Source organism: Silene latifolia, chromosome 4, assembly GCF_048544455.1.
Source record: "Silene latifolia isolate original U9 population chromosome 4, ASM4854445v1, whole genome shotgun sequence".
Lineage (NCBI taxonomy): Eukaryota > Viridiplantae > Streptophyta > Magnoliopsida > Caryophyllales > Caryophyllaceae > Silene > Silene latifolia.
The window spans coordinates 62,546,396-62,560,281 of record NC_133529.1 but is presented as its reverse complement, the minus strand read 5'-3'; the positions used below and the strand labels follow the sequence as shown (position 1 = coordinate 62,560,281).

At 39.1% G+C, this 13,886-nt stretch overlaps 1 protein-coding gene across 1 annotated transcript; it reads left to right on the top strand.

Moving 5' to 3' along the window:
* The first annotated feature begins 335 nt into the window (after positions 1–335).
* Positions 336–4,651, top strand: LOC141651579 (uncharacterized). Its single transcript, XM_074459284.1, has 7 exons — positions 336–456; positions 501–646; positions 1,213–1,305; positions 1,497–3,234; positions 3,403–3,534; positions 3,595–3,667; positions 3,943–4,651. The coding sequence occupies exons 1-7, from the start codon at positions 336–338 to the stop codon at positions 4,649–4,651; spliced, it is 3,012 nt and encodes a 1,003-aa protein (XP_074315385.1).
* Positions 4,652–13,886: the final 9,235 nt, after the last annotated feature.

Below are 13,886 nucleotides of genomic sequence, written 5' to 3'. Positions count from 1 at the left end.
TATCAGGAGGGTAGTCGAGCAGTAGATTCAACATTTCTATGGCTATATGCATATGTAAATTACTTCCTAATTCAGCAACTTGAACATTTTACAATAGGTTTTGAGTATTTTGTTGAACACTACCTAAAATTTAGGATACTTTGTGAGAAACTACCTAAAATTTTATTTTTTGTGAAACACTACTTAAAGTTTAAATTTTGTTTGTCAAGCACTACCAAAATCACTATTTTGGCATGAAAATGTGAAAATAAGCGATTTAAACTTATCGATATCATAGCATTGGAATTTATTTTGCTAAGCTTCACTCTAATGTTTAACCTAAGTAGAATTAACCTATGGAAGTTGCTATTGCTGTTATCTTGCACGGAGTTGCTCGTGGCCAATCTACCTTCTTTCACCAGCATGCTTTGGTCACCACTCCTATCTTTAGTGATATGGTGGTGTTAATTCTAATAGGTTTATGTTTTGCTTTTATGTTAAATAAATTTAGATGTAATTAGGTGATGCAGGAGCATTGATGGAAAATGAAAATGAAGTGTTACTTAGTCGAAATGCAACTCATTTAGTCGAAGGTTTCAAGATTGGGTCAAGTTATTTGACGATGCTCACTTGGGTGGACAAAGGCCCAGAAGACGTTGAATACACGGTTAATCCAACCGTGTAGATGTGCTAGCTGGTCCGTATTATTAGTATTATTTAGCTAATTAATTTATTACGAATAAAATTAGGAAAGTCTATAATTTCCTAATCCTAGTTTGAATTATTAGTTCTTATTTCGATTTATTTGTTTCCTAATTAGTTAAGGAAACTAGTTTGCTTATTGCCCAAGTATGATTAGGTTTTAGAATACTATAAATTAAGGCCTTGTAACCTAATTACTTTCAGATTACAGAATACAATAAAACTTCCAGTTTTGTGTTTCATTCGTTATTCTTGCGAGATACACGAACCCTACCTTGCGAGGTTGCCTTTGAGTGTTTCGAGTGATTGCCTTGCGAGGTACTGATCAAGATTCACCTATCTATCTTGTTCTCTTATCAATTGATCTGTTTTACATACCGTTTAGTTCGTTATTTTGAGCAAATATCACAATCAGATTCTTTAAATTCCGCTGCATAATTACTAGTCTATAGAATTCACTTAAAACACACTAATTCTATATCAAATTGGTTACCAGAGCCTAGGTTTTTGCTTTATTGCTTAATAAATCAGTCTTGGGAGAAGATGGTTAATGGAGAAGGAGATCAACCATGGAAGGAAGATATGGATGCAATCAAGGCTGAAATTGGTCGATTTAAATGCGTGGTAAAGAGCATAGCTACGGTTTAGCTAGGAAAAAGAAGAAGAAATTGAACGAGTCAGGGTCAGACACCCACTCTGAATCTGAAGAGGACGAACAGCCAAAGTCAACCAAAAAGAAGAACGATGATGATAGAGGCCTGAAACTCGACATTCCCGAGTTTAACGGAGATGGAGATGCTTTGAAAAGTTCTTAGATTGGATTAAATCGGGCGGAGAGGATCTTCGAGTACAAAAATTATGATGAATACAAGCAATTCAAGGTGGCTACCTTAAAATTGACCAAGTACGCGTCTTTGTGGTACGAAAACTTGAAGAGGCAGCGTAAGAAGGATAAGAAGCCAAAAATTGAAACATGGGATAAACTCAAGAAGCACCTCACAAAGCGATTCCTTCCTAGAGACTATGAGCAGGACAATTATCTGAAACTAACATCTCTGTCACAAGAGAGTTCGAGTGTCTCTGATTACATAAATGAGTTTGAGAAGATGAGTATCGTATGTGATCTAGAGGAAAAGCAAGAGTTGAGGACATCACGATTCATCCGTGGCCTTAACCCTAGTTTGGCGCAAAGAGTGGAAATTCAACATTATGATAACTTTGATGATGCTTGCAGGTTGGCTCTTAAATTTGAGAAGCAGGATAAGAGCAAGAAGTCCTATACTCGTGACTATGCAAAGAATTCGAGCACCTACTCAAAACCAGCAGCTACCACATCTAGTAGCAAGGAAACACGACAGGAGGATCCTAAAGAAAAGGGAAAAGGCACGGTGGTGGAAGCTAAGGAGACACGGTTGAGGCGTTGCTTCAAGTGCCAGGGATATGGGCACATTGCCAATGAGTGTCCGCAAAAGAAAGCTCTGACAATTCAGGAATTGATTAACTTGATTCCAAATTTCGTTGTCCCAGAATCTGAATTGGAGCCTATTGATGTCGAAGATGAGAGTGGTGGGGAAGAAGTACATGAGGTGGAGCCTTACAGTGACGAGGAGAAAGGAGTATTGGTGCTTAGAAGCCTCCACACCGAGGCTGCTCAAATTGAGCATGAGCAAAGGGAGCAATTGTTTCATTCCCGTTGTAAGGTAAACAGTCGGATTTGCACTCTTATTATTGATAGTGGTTCTTGTACCAATGTTATAGCTAAGGATGTCATTGCTAAACTGAAATTGCCTACTAAGAATCATCCTAAACCATATAAATTACATTGGCTTGATGGGAATAATGGGGTTATGGTAAAGAAACAGGCTTTAATTTCCTTGCAATTGGGACCGTATAAAGATGAGATATTATGTGATGTAATCCCGATGAATGCTTGCCATATTTTGCTGGGTAGACCGTGGCAATATGATAGGAAGGTGGAACATGACGGACGAAGTAATGTTTATGTTGTTTCTAAAGGGAAAGCTAAGTATCATTTGAAACCATTGTCACCAACCAAATATAACAAACCTATTGCAAAAGACAGTTTGTTTTTAGATGCTAATGAGGTCGAGGAGGTTGTAGTTCGAGGGGAACCAGCATACTTACTGGTTGTTCGAGAGGTGAAAAAAATGGAGAGTAATGATGCGAGAATTCAGGAGTTATTAGTTGAGTTCAGTGATGTGTTTCCCGACGAGTTACCTGATGGGTTACCACCAAAGAGAGGGATTGAGCACCAAATTGACTTACTTCCAGGGGCTGCATTACCTAATAAACCAGCCTATCGATGTAATCCCGAAGAGGCTAAGGAATTACAGAGACAAGTGCAAGAACTGATAGATAGAGGATATGTGAAAGAAAGCTTGAGCCCGTGTGCTGTACCAGCTCTTTTGGTACCGAAAAAAGAGGGAACTTGGCGAATGTGTATAGATAGCAGAGCCGTGAATAACATCACTATTAAGTACCGTTTTCCTATGCCAAGACTTGATGATATGCTAGATGAGTTATCCGGTTCATGTGTGTTTTCTAAACTGGATTTGAGGAGTGGTTACCACCAAATGAGGATTCGTGAAGGGGATGAGTGGAAGACCGCTTTTAAAACGAAACAGGGGTTGTATGAGTGGCTTGTCATGCCGTTTGGATTGTGTAATGCACCTAGTTCGTTTATGAGGCTCATGAATGAAGTGTTAAGGCCGTTCCTTAACAAGTTTGTTGTTGTCTATCTTGATGACATTCTCATCTATAGCAAGAGTGAAGAAGAACACAAGCTCCATCTTAGAGCTGTATTTGAAGTCATGAGAACGCAGAAGCTGTATGGTAAGCTCGAAAAGTGTACTTTTATGGTGTCAAGTGTTGTTTTTCTTGGTTACATTGTAGGAAAAGAAGGAGTAAGCATGGACCCATCCAAGGTCGAAGCTATTCAAGCTTGGCGATTTAAATCCACGATCAAGTCCGTAGTTTTCATGGTTTGGCATCGTTTTATAGGCGTTTTATCCAGGGGTTTAGCTCAATTATGGCTCCAATTACCGATCTAACCAAGAAAGGGGAGTTTGTTTGGACTCCGAGTGCTCAAAGGGTATTTGAAGAAGTGAAGACAAAGTTGTGTTCTGGACCTGTTTTAGCGCTACCCAACTTTGAGAAATTATTTGAAGTCGAGTGTGATGCGAGTGGCGTTGGGATTGGTGCCGTGTTGATCCAAGAGAAATGACCCATTGCTTATTTCAGTGAGAAACTTGGAGGTGCAAGGCTGAATTATTCAACCTATGACAAAGAGTTTTATGCTATTGTACGAGCATTGGAGCATTGGAGTCATTATTTGCGTCCGAAACCATTCGTGCTACATTCTGATCACGAAGCTCTTAAACATATTCATGGACAACAAAAATTGAACATAAGACACGTGAAGTGGGTCGAGTTTTTACAATCATTCACGTTTTCATCCAAGTACAAAACAGGTAATTCTAATATTGTAGCGATCGTTATCCGAAACACCGCTTGTTTGTTGGTTGAATTAGATGCAAGATTGTTGGGTTTCAAGCATATTAAAGAGTTATACAAGGCTGATCCGGCGTTTGCTAAAGAGGTGATTGAACCTACTGGACTTTATACAATGCAAGACGGATTTTTGTTTAAGGGAAATCGCCTTTGCATCCCACAAGGGTCAATTCAGGAGTTGATTATTAGAGAAGCTCACGGAGGAGCTTTGGCTGGTCATTTTGGTTCGAATAAAACTTATGACATTGTAAGTGCACATTTCTATTGGCCCAAGATGAGTAAGGATGTCCAAGAAATTGTGGGTAAGTGCGTTGTGTGTCAGAAAGCAAAGAGCTCGTTTATCAAAGGGTCAGACACGCCTTTACCCGTGCCAAAAACAACCATGGAGCGAAGTGAGCATGGATTTCATACTTGGTTTGCCACGAACACAAAGGGGTAAAGACTCGATCATGGTTGTTGTTGATCGGTTTTCAAAGATGGCTCATTTTATTCCTTGTCACAAGACGGATGATGCTACAAATGTTGCTGATTTATACTATAAGGAGGTAGTTCGTTTGCACAGTATTCTCCTTACTATTGTCTCAGACCGTGATGTGAAGTTCCTTAGTTATTTTTGGAAGACTTTGTGGCGTTTGATGGGTAAAAAGTTGTTGTTCAGTACTTCGCACCATCCTCAAACAGATGGGCAAACGGAGGTCACTAATCGTACTTTGGGGAGCTTATTGCGTGGCCTAGTGAGCAAGACTACAAAGGATTGGGATACTAAACTTGCACATGCTGAATTTGCGTATAACCGGACTCCATCAGTAACTACAGGGCGTGCTCCATTCGAAATTGTGTATGGCATTAATCCATTTTTGCCTATTGATCTAGTTCCAATTCCGAAGAAAGACCTTATGAGCTTTGAAGCAAAGGAGAGGCAGGCTACATTTCTAAGGACTTGTGAACAAGTGAGAGCCCAAATTGAGAAATCAAATGCTAAATACAAAGAGAAAGCCAATAAGCATCGAAAACAGCCCGTGTTCAAAGTAGGGGATCTCGTGTGGCTTCATTTGAGGAAGGAGCGTTTTCCATCTAAGCGAAAGAACAAGTTGATGCCGCGAGCAGATGGCCCATTCAAGGTCATAGAATGCTACGGTTCGAATGCTTACAAGTTGGAATTACCAAGTGAGTACGGTGGTGTGAGTGCAACGTTTAATGTTGGTGACCTGTCCCCATATCTCGACGACGACAATTTGAGGTCAAATTCTCAAAAAGAGGGAGAGAATGATGCAGGAGCATTGATGGAAAATGAAAATGAAGTGTTACTTAGTCGAAATGCAACTCATTTAGTCGAAGGCTTCAAGATTGGGTCAAGTTATTTGACGATGCTCACTTGGGTGGACAAAGGCCCAGAAGACGTTGAATACACGGTTAATCCAACCGTGTAGATGTGCTAGCTAGTCCGTATTATTAGTATTATTTAGCTAATTAATTTATTACGAATAAAATTAGGAAAGTCTATAATTTCCTAATCCTAGCTGAATGATTAGTTCTTATTTCAGTTTATTTGTTTCCTAATTAGTTAAGGAAACTAGTTTGCTTATTGCCCAAGTATGATTAGGTTTTAGAATACTATAAATTAAGGCCTTGTAACCTAATTACTTTCAGATTACAGAATACAATAAAACTTCCAGTTTTGTGTTTCATTCGTTATTCTTGCGAGATACACGAACCCTACCTTGCGAGGTTGCCTTTGAGTGTTTCGAGTGATTGCCTTGCGAGGTACTGATCAAGATTCACCTATCTATCTTGTTCTCTTATCAATTGATCTGTTTTACATACCGTTTAGTTCGTTATTTTGAGCAAATATCACAATCAGATTCTTTAAATTCCGCTGCATAATTACTAGTCTATAGAATTCACTTAAAACACACTAATTCTATATCATTAGGACTCTATAAGCCAAAACAATATGTAGTTACGTCTTTTTTCAACTGTCACAAAAAAAAACCTAAGTAATTAAGTTTAATCCTATTCTCCATGAAACGACTTTAAAAGTCGTTGACCTCATCATCCATAATGACCTTCATCCTAGTGATACGAGCCTATATTTTTAGAGAAGAGGTTAAGCATCGGTATATTTTAGCAAAACAAACTCCACGACTATAATATCGGCAAGTTAAAATCACTAATTTTGAAATTTTCATGCGTGAATAGTGATTTTCGTAGTGTTGGACAAAAAAAAAAAAAAAATCTAACCTTTAGGTAGTGTTTGACAAAAAATAAAATTTTAGGTAGTTCTTTTCAAAGTGACCTAAATTATAGGTAGTGTTTGACAAAAAAACTCATAGCTTTTTTTTTGTTATGGTAATGCACTTTTTTAAACGGTTGATTAAGAAGTTTGTTCCAATTCTATTGACATGATCATAAACCTGACTTCATAGTTAAGGAATGAGATGAGTAACCACACCAAACCCACTTGGCTGGATAATGTACTTCAAATTTCAATGTGCGAGTATTATTATATTGGCAGCTAGCGGAAGATGTATGAATTCTGTTAGATCCAGATCTGGATCTATTGTAGTGAATTTTGATCGAGAGACAAAGTTCACGATCAAGTTTCGATAGTTGTGCAGACAATCTGAATTCCAAAATATGAATATTGAAAGGCACGATAATAATTTGATGTACATGTACGTACAAATGTACAATGAACTGTCAAACGAATTACCTCGTGACAATTCATATATTGTTAATTCGTTTTTAACACATTCATGAATCTCGTTAAAAAGAATCGTATGCAATTAGTCCTTGGAGTTGGATTACTTGAACATAATAATTACAAGTAGTAACATTTCACATAAAGTTAAGTTGAGACTTGAGAGTAAACAAGGGTATTACTTTGCTAGTTGTCATGTTATAAGTCTAGTCATATACTCCGTAGCAACCATAGTTAAGTAATAGGCTAAGTTAGGAATTGGGATGCTTTGCTTCAATCATGTTTCATAAAGAGGAAGTCATTTGCCCTACAAGTTAAGGGGTTACTTCATATTACACTAGTTTTATAATTTAGCAAGGAGGTCCAAACTCTTTGGATAAAAAGGGAAAGGCAAAAGAAAAAGGTTTTCTAGGACTCCTACAAAATCAATTGCCAGTCTTTTTGCCCTAAATCTTGTACAACAAAGAGGCGCCTTGAGCCCTTAATCTCGCAAAGCTAGGGGCTTTTTCATCATTTGATTTGAAAAAATTATTATAAGAAAAAATAGTCTCACCCAAATCTTACTTGTATTTAAGATCGATGGATCCGTTTTAAGTTTAAGACGGATCAAGTAGTATGAATAGGACAAAAGCAAAGCGTATACAGAAAATGAATGGATTTGCTTATATGCTCAAGTAGGGTAATATTTGACCCGTTTTAATGTTAAGACGAATACTTCCGTCTTAAAGAAGACCAACTGATTGTCTAATATACGTGCATTGTCCTGAATTATGTCAGTTAGGACCCTGCTTTTTAGACTTAATTTGAGTTTATATAAATTCAGTTTTAAGTTCATTAAATAAGTTTAATTCAATTCAGTTCAGTTCAAATAATCTTAGTTCAAAAGAATAAGTCCTTAATTTTATATAAGACGATTCTATATAAAGAGAAAGTACAAAGAAAAATTTAAGATAAAATAAATTTAATTACAAAATAACCGCAAATTAATAAAACTACTGTAATCATAAAAAAAAAGTACAAAGAAAAATACGGATGGGGGGTAATTAATATCGTATAAGCAAAGTACAAATATAAGATATACGAAATGTTTACGCTGAAACTTAAATAAACACAATAATACTTAAATACAAAAAATAATAATATATTATTAGTAGATCAGAGTTAAATAAAAATTTGTTGAAAAATTTATATTAATTAATAAGATAGGCTGTCAATACCGAGAACATTAATTAAAGGACAAATAATGAAGGAATCTTGGGAATTAATGATTAAAATCAGATTCTTCAAGTTTAACAAGTGGCGCGTTTTAATTGGTTGTGTATGATAGCCCTCATACACCTGGTGTAACTCTAACATCTTCCGAATAGGAGGGAGATTTTTTAGACGCAACCTACTCCTCCCCTCTTATTCTCTTGTCATTTTAATTTACCTGCCAGTCTGATTCTGTAACACCCCCTCATACCAAGGTACCTTACCAAGGACTACCCTAGCATGAAAGGCTGTTACCATCTCGGTTGCCCGAGGTTGCAATATCACAGTGAACAATCCAAAACACATTTATTAAAGTACGAGAGAGTAAAGTTTACATAATCTCAAAATCCGACACCAAAGTACTATCATAAAACCAACAACTACAAAAGACAACTAAAACTCTTGACAGCGGAAGCTAAGCTTGTGTGGTGACTCCCCATGACTGCCCAAAAGCTAAACGACTGCATCACCTGTCACAATTTGCTCACCATCCCCGAATGGATCACCACAGATTTTACAAAACAACAACGGGGTCAGTTACTGAATAATTAAAGTACGACAAGTACAATAAGGTAATCAGCTGATCAACATCCACCTCCGTCTCCCAATCATACACAATCACTGACTACACACTAAAGTGTGTAGCCCTGCCAGATTACCCATCGCAACAGGTAATCCTCGCCGCCAGTGGGGGACCGCAGCCAATCCCCACCTAAGCCCCCGCTCATCAACGAACGATAACCCTGTCCCATTAATGTGCACATCCCCTCTCGTGGCGGGTTCCACGGAGGGCGAAACTAGGGCGTGAAGCCACTCCCGCAAGTGACTCCACTCAGCCGAGGACGCACCTCGCGAACCATCATCATCATCATCATCACCATCACGACACCAACACCAACCCGAATACTCCAACTCCAAGATCAACAGACAATCACAACAACAATTACAATGATCATAGTACCACATCAATCTTAATTCAATTAAACAGTAAAACTGAGTAGGGAAACCCTACCTTAGCACAACTGCAAGAAACACAAGCAAGCCATCTAGAACGGCTCCTCTACGAAGTCCTCGCCTAACAACAATCACATAACAACAATCACTATATGCAAAACCCCATTTTCCCCAAATCATAATTAAAGCCAAACCCTCAACGATAAACAACCGAATTATAGAAACGAGGACTTACCGACGATGAAACAAAGGATGAATGCACTTGCTAACGATCACACACACACTAGGAAGAGATTTGGAGAAGATTAGAGCGTCGTTGAGTGATTAGGTGATGTATCACTTTTATATATACTTTTATAGCTCCCTTTATACCATTTTACATACCGTTTCGTGCCTATTATATCATCTATATGCTTTATTTCAATGAATTGTCGATACTGCCGCTATTTTGTGTTTTGATGCAGAAATGACTCGATATGAGTATGATCAAGCTAAGATTAGCATGGCAGAGACGGCATAGTAGAATACACGAAGCATGGCACGAGGAACGAGGAAGCACGAAGGCTAGAAGTGAAAGAAAGGAGGAAGTCGTCTGTGAAGCAAGATCCTCGATCGAGTCACCACTGGCTCGATCGAGCAACTGTCCTCGATCGAGTCACCTCTGGCTCGATCGAGGAACCTCTCTGGCAGATTTATTTCCGGACTTTCCTAAAACGATTATCTTTTGTTATAAATTAAAAACTCGTACTTTTATGTTAGACTACGTTTTATTTTACCTTCATACTGCTGGATACTTTCTTAGAACCCTAATTTCTTCCTTGTGACGGTACTAATCTTTCCTCATTAATTAATCGTTCATTGCTTTATGTTAATTGTTCATCGTTATTCCATGTTTTTAATTATGTTTTCAATCTTAATCGTTGTTGTTGTTGTTGTTGTTGTTGTTGTTGTTGTTATCATTATGAGTAGCTAATTCCCTCATATAGGATGAGGGGGATCTAGGTTAATTAAAAGGAAAAATTGATTAATTGCTATTGATATCGCTTAAGCTGTTGTTTGATTATTGTACTTCTTCTAGTTAATTAACTTAAGGCCTGAGTTGTTAATTAGTGTAGCGAATTAATCCTATCGCCGACCGGGTTAGAATTAATATAGGTCATGATAATCAAATAGATTGTATCTAATTATAGCGACCGCATGTTAGAATCGATCTAAAGGGCATAATTGAGTCGACCGATCTTATGACCTTAAACAGCTTGATAGATTTAGCAATTGATTAATAATCCCCAAATAATTGACCTAGTGAACCGGAAATCCTAGACCTTTAATATTATTGTTTAAACCTCCTTTTAATTACTTGCAAATAGTTAATTAGATCAAAACAAAACAAACCCCCCAGAAATTGGTTACCTTTAGACAACTTAAATAATTACAGACTTAGCTTTTACCGCCTCCCTGTGGATTCGATACCTGTCTTACTGCTAGCTATTCTTGTTAGTCCTGAGATAGATTTACTTTTGTTTGGTGATACGACTTTAGCCACATCAAATTTGGCGCCGTTGCCGGGGAGGCAACAATTGTTTAGTTTGTTTGTGTTTATTTTGTCTCTTTGTCTCAGGGAACCCAATTCTTGAGACCGTTCTCACACTTTTCTTGTTAGTTCCGTTTATGCCCAGGTCTAATAGGTCCGAGATTATTCCTTTTGATCCTGAACCAGAAAAGACTTTTCGCTACAGACGGAAATTTAATCAAGAAGTGGGTCAAGTAGAAGACTTGAGTATACTTGACGTCGAAACGGCGAGCTCCACAGAGTCAGCCGATCGGTCCTACGAAGAGGAAGAGGACGGAATTCCTATTCTCGAAATTCCGATCCACGATATATTCCCGAAACTACCATCATGCCTACTCTAGCCGGTCACTCGAGAGCCGACCTTAGCTTCTATCCCACAAGGATTTAAGGCGCCCACTACTACCAATGGAACTTTTGAGATTCGACCATCTTATATCAATTTGGTGGAACGAAATATGTTTGGAGGGACAGTGCGAGGATCTGCGACGCATATGGAGAAATTTGTCACCTCTGCTTTGTTCTATTCCATTAACACCGGAGTGACACAAGATCGAGTTAGCGGTGCTCTTTCCTTTCTCTCTGAAAGATGGAGCTGCCGAGTGGTTGAGAGATATGGATATGGATCTTTGAAGGAGTTCTGATGGAATTCCTTGGCTCTTGCTTTCTACAAGAGGTACTTCCCACCTCAAAAGACTAATGCTTTGAGGAATCAAATTACTAGTTTCAAGCAAGGAGCTACTGAAGATTTGAATGAAGCTTGGACTCGCTTCAAGCGTTTAGTTCGATCAGTTCCCCATCATGGTTTCCCAAAGTGGTTCCTTTGCAACCAGTTTTATAACGGGTTGTTTGACGATCATCGTGCCCTTTTGGATTCTTCTGCTAATGGGAGGTTTCAAGATAACACCAATGATGGTGACGCGTGGAAGTTGATTGATCAGATTGCTACCCATACCGCCAGGTATGGAAATCCTAGGGGAAGCACGCGAGGTACTGGAGTTGATAGTGCCTTGGCGGCACAGCTGGAGACTATTTCTGCCCAGATTGCTGAGATAAAGACTACCCAATCATTGGGTAGTAAGGAGAGAGTTCATGCTATAAGTCAGCAAGTAGAGGAGTCTTGTGCTAGATGCGGTTTAGATGGTCCCAGTGCAGCTGATTGTATGAGCACATTAGAGCAGGTTAATGCCTTTCAGGCTTACAGACAAGGTGCACAAGGTACACCTTTCTCCAACTTTTACAATGAAAGAACGAAGGAACATCCGTTCCTTCAATGGTCTAGTCGAAATGTGCAAAACCCGCAGTGATCCACAACCGCAAAAGAATACTTATATCCCTCCCAACAATCGTGGTAGTCAACCACAAGGGGGATATCAAAGGCAAAATCAAGGAGGCCAGCAGTTTAACAATCAATATCAACAGACCTCCTCAAAGAAACTCCTCAACAAATTCCTCAACAAGCTCCGAACAATGAGATGGCGAGTTGCGCAATCTTTTGCAACAAACTTTGTCGATGCGCAGAAAGGCACGGCTCAAATTTCTGAGCTAATTGCCCATAACAAGATGCTAGATAATCAAGTGGCTCAGATGGCACTTCAAAACCCATCAAAACAGGCCGTAGGTCTTCCTCCTCAAGGTAAACAAGCTCATGAGCAAGCTAATGTTATTTAGCTGAGGAGCGGTACTTCTTATACGAATCCCGACCTACAAATCCTTGAGAAAGACGTGCCCATTACTGTTGATGAGGTCCCTTATATGCATCCCAAAGGTTTGGGTAATTTGGAGCTTAGTGATGATGAAAAAGAACCTGACGAAGTTGAAACACGAGCTGACGATAAAAGTAAAAAAGGCGAAGGAGCTGAACCTGAAGAGGTTCCTCGATCGAGTCAGCCCCGACTCGATCGAGGATCCAGCCAGCTCGATCGAGTCACCCCTCGATTCGATCGAGGCACCACTTCGACAGCTGACGGTGTTTCAAAAGTTGTTTCTAAGGACAAGCAAGTCGAGCCTATAACTATTGCACTACCTTTTCCTCATCGACAACAAAAATCCAAGCTGGATAAGCAGTTCGGTAAGTTTATGGAGGTCGTGAAGAATATACAGGTAAGTGTCCCTTTCACTGAATTAATTACTCAAGTGCCGGCTTATGCGAAATTCATGAAGGAGATTTTGACAAGGAAGAGATCCTTTGACGCGGTGGAAACTATTACTTACACTCAGAAGTGCAGTGCCATGTTGCCAATCAACTCACCACCTAAATTAAAGGATCCAGGAAGTTTTTCTATCCCTTGTGAAATTGGTCATCTTTCTATTAGTAAAGCTCTTTGTGATTTAGAAGCTAGTGTCAGCGTTATGCCTTATTCTATTTGTAAGAAATTAAATATGGGTCCGTTGACAGTTACTAATATGACACTGCAGATGGCCGATAGAACTGTTAAACACCCATTGGGGGTGTTAGAGGATGTTCCCGTTCGTATTGGGAAGTTTTTCATCCCCGTTGATTTTGTTGTCATGGACATGGCTGAAGACAACCAAATCCCTATCATCTTGGGCAGACCGTTCTTACATACTGCGGGGGCGGTTATAGATGTTAGGCAAGGGAGATTGACCTTAGCTGCGGGGGATGATACGATTATATTTAACTTGGAAAAAGCATTAAAGAATCCCATGATAGAAGAGACTTGTCATAGTATAGATGTTGTTGATTTTACTATTGATGAGTGTCTTCCTATGTGCTTGGACAGGGATCCGCTAGAGATTGCCCTTGTCACGGATCCAGCTGATCAGACGAGTTCATGGAGTCCAGAAGTTCATCAGATTGAGAGGCTTCTAACTGGAGAGGAATGCCCACATCAGAAGGTATATAGTTTGGGTGTCACACCTAAGGTAACTGAGGTAAAGAAACCTGAATTAAAACCTCTTCCCTCTCATCTCAAGTATGAATTTCTTGATGACTGTGAAATGAACCCAGTGATCGTCAATGCTAGCCTAACTGAAGGTCAACTATCTGCTTTGTTGACTGTTTTGAGAACTCATAAAAAGGCAATTGGGTATAACATTGATGATCTCAAAGGTATTAGTCCTGATTTTTGTATGCATCGTATTCATTTGGAAGAAGGCCACAAGCCTAGTGCACAGGGCCAGAGACGACTGAACCCCCCGATGCAGGAGGTGGTAAGAAAAGAGGTACAGAAATTACTT